Source organism: Haliaeetus leucocephalus, unplaced genomic scaffold, assembly GCF_000737465.1.
Source record: "Haliaeetus leucocephalus isolate CR32 unplaced genomic scaffold, Haliaeetus_leucocephalus-4.0 Scaffold763, whole genome shotgun sequence".
Taxonomy (NCBI): Eukaryota; Metazoa; Chordata; class Aves; order Accipitriformes; family Accipitridae; genus Haliaeetus; species Haliaeetus leucocephalus.
In genome coordinates this window covers 3,498,337-3,498,887 of record NW_010973199.1, presented here as the reverse complement: position 1 = coordinate 3,498,887, position 551 = coordinate 3,498,337, and the positions used below count along the sequence as shown (strand labels likewise).

General features: G+C 78.6%; 1 protein-coding gene across 1 annotated transcript in view; it reads right to left on the bottom strand.

The window, feature by feature from the left end:
- Positions 1 to 525, bottom strand: part of WASL (Wiskott-Aldrich syndrome-like) — a 53,538-nt gene extending 53,013 nt beyond the window's left edge. Inside the window, exon 1 of the mRNA XM_010581295.1 lies at positions 62 to 525. Within this exon, the coding sequence (XP_010579597.1) occupies positions 62 to 181 (120 nt within the window). The 5' untranslated portion in view covers positions 182 to 525. The remainder of the gene's footprint in view (positions 1 to 61) is intronic.
- Between the last annotated feature and the right edge of the window lie 26 nt (positions 526 to 551).

The window sequence follows — 551 nt, the reverse complement described above, 5'->3', positions numbered from 1 at the left end:
CCCGGCCCGGGAGCGCCGCGGGCCGCCCCCTCCCTCCCCGCCGCCGCGGGCCGGGACTCACCACGCATTTCTTGCCGAGGAAGCTGAAGAGGCTCTCGTTCTCCTGCGGGGTGAGCAGCAGGGAGCCCACATTGGTGACCCGCCGCGGCTGCGGGGGCTGCTGCTGCGGGTTGCCGCTCATGGCCGGGGCCGGCCCGGCGCTGCCCTCGCCGCGCTGCGACCGTTGGCGCCCGCGGCCCCCTCCTCCTCCTCCGCTGCCGCCGCGGCCTCACAGCAGCCGCATCGCGGAGCCTCCCTCTCGGGGCCGGGGAAGGAGGGAGGCGGAGAGGGGCGGCGGGGCCTCGGCCAGCTGCCGGCGGAGGGGAACAGCCGCGCCGGTGCCGCTCCGCGCCGGCGACCGATCGCGCCCGCCCCTCCGAGAGGCGCTAAACTTCCAACTCCGGCCCGGCTCCGGCGGCCGCACGATCCAACATGGCAGCGGGGGCGGGCGAGACCACAGCGCGCGGCAGCCAGGGGGGGAGGCCGGCGAGCGCGCTGCCGCCGCGACCATG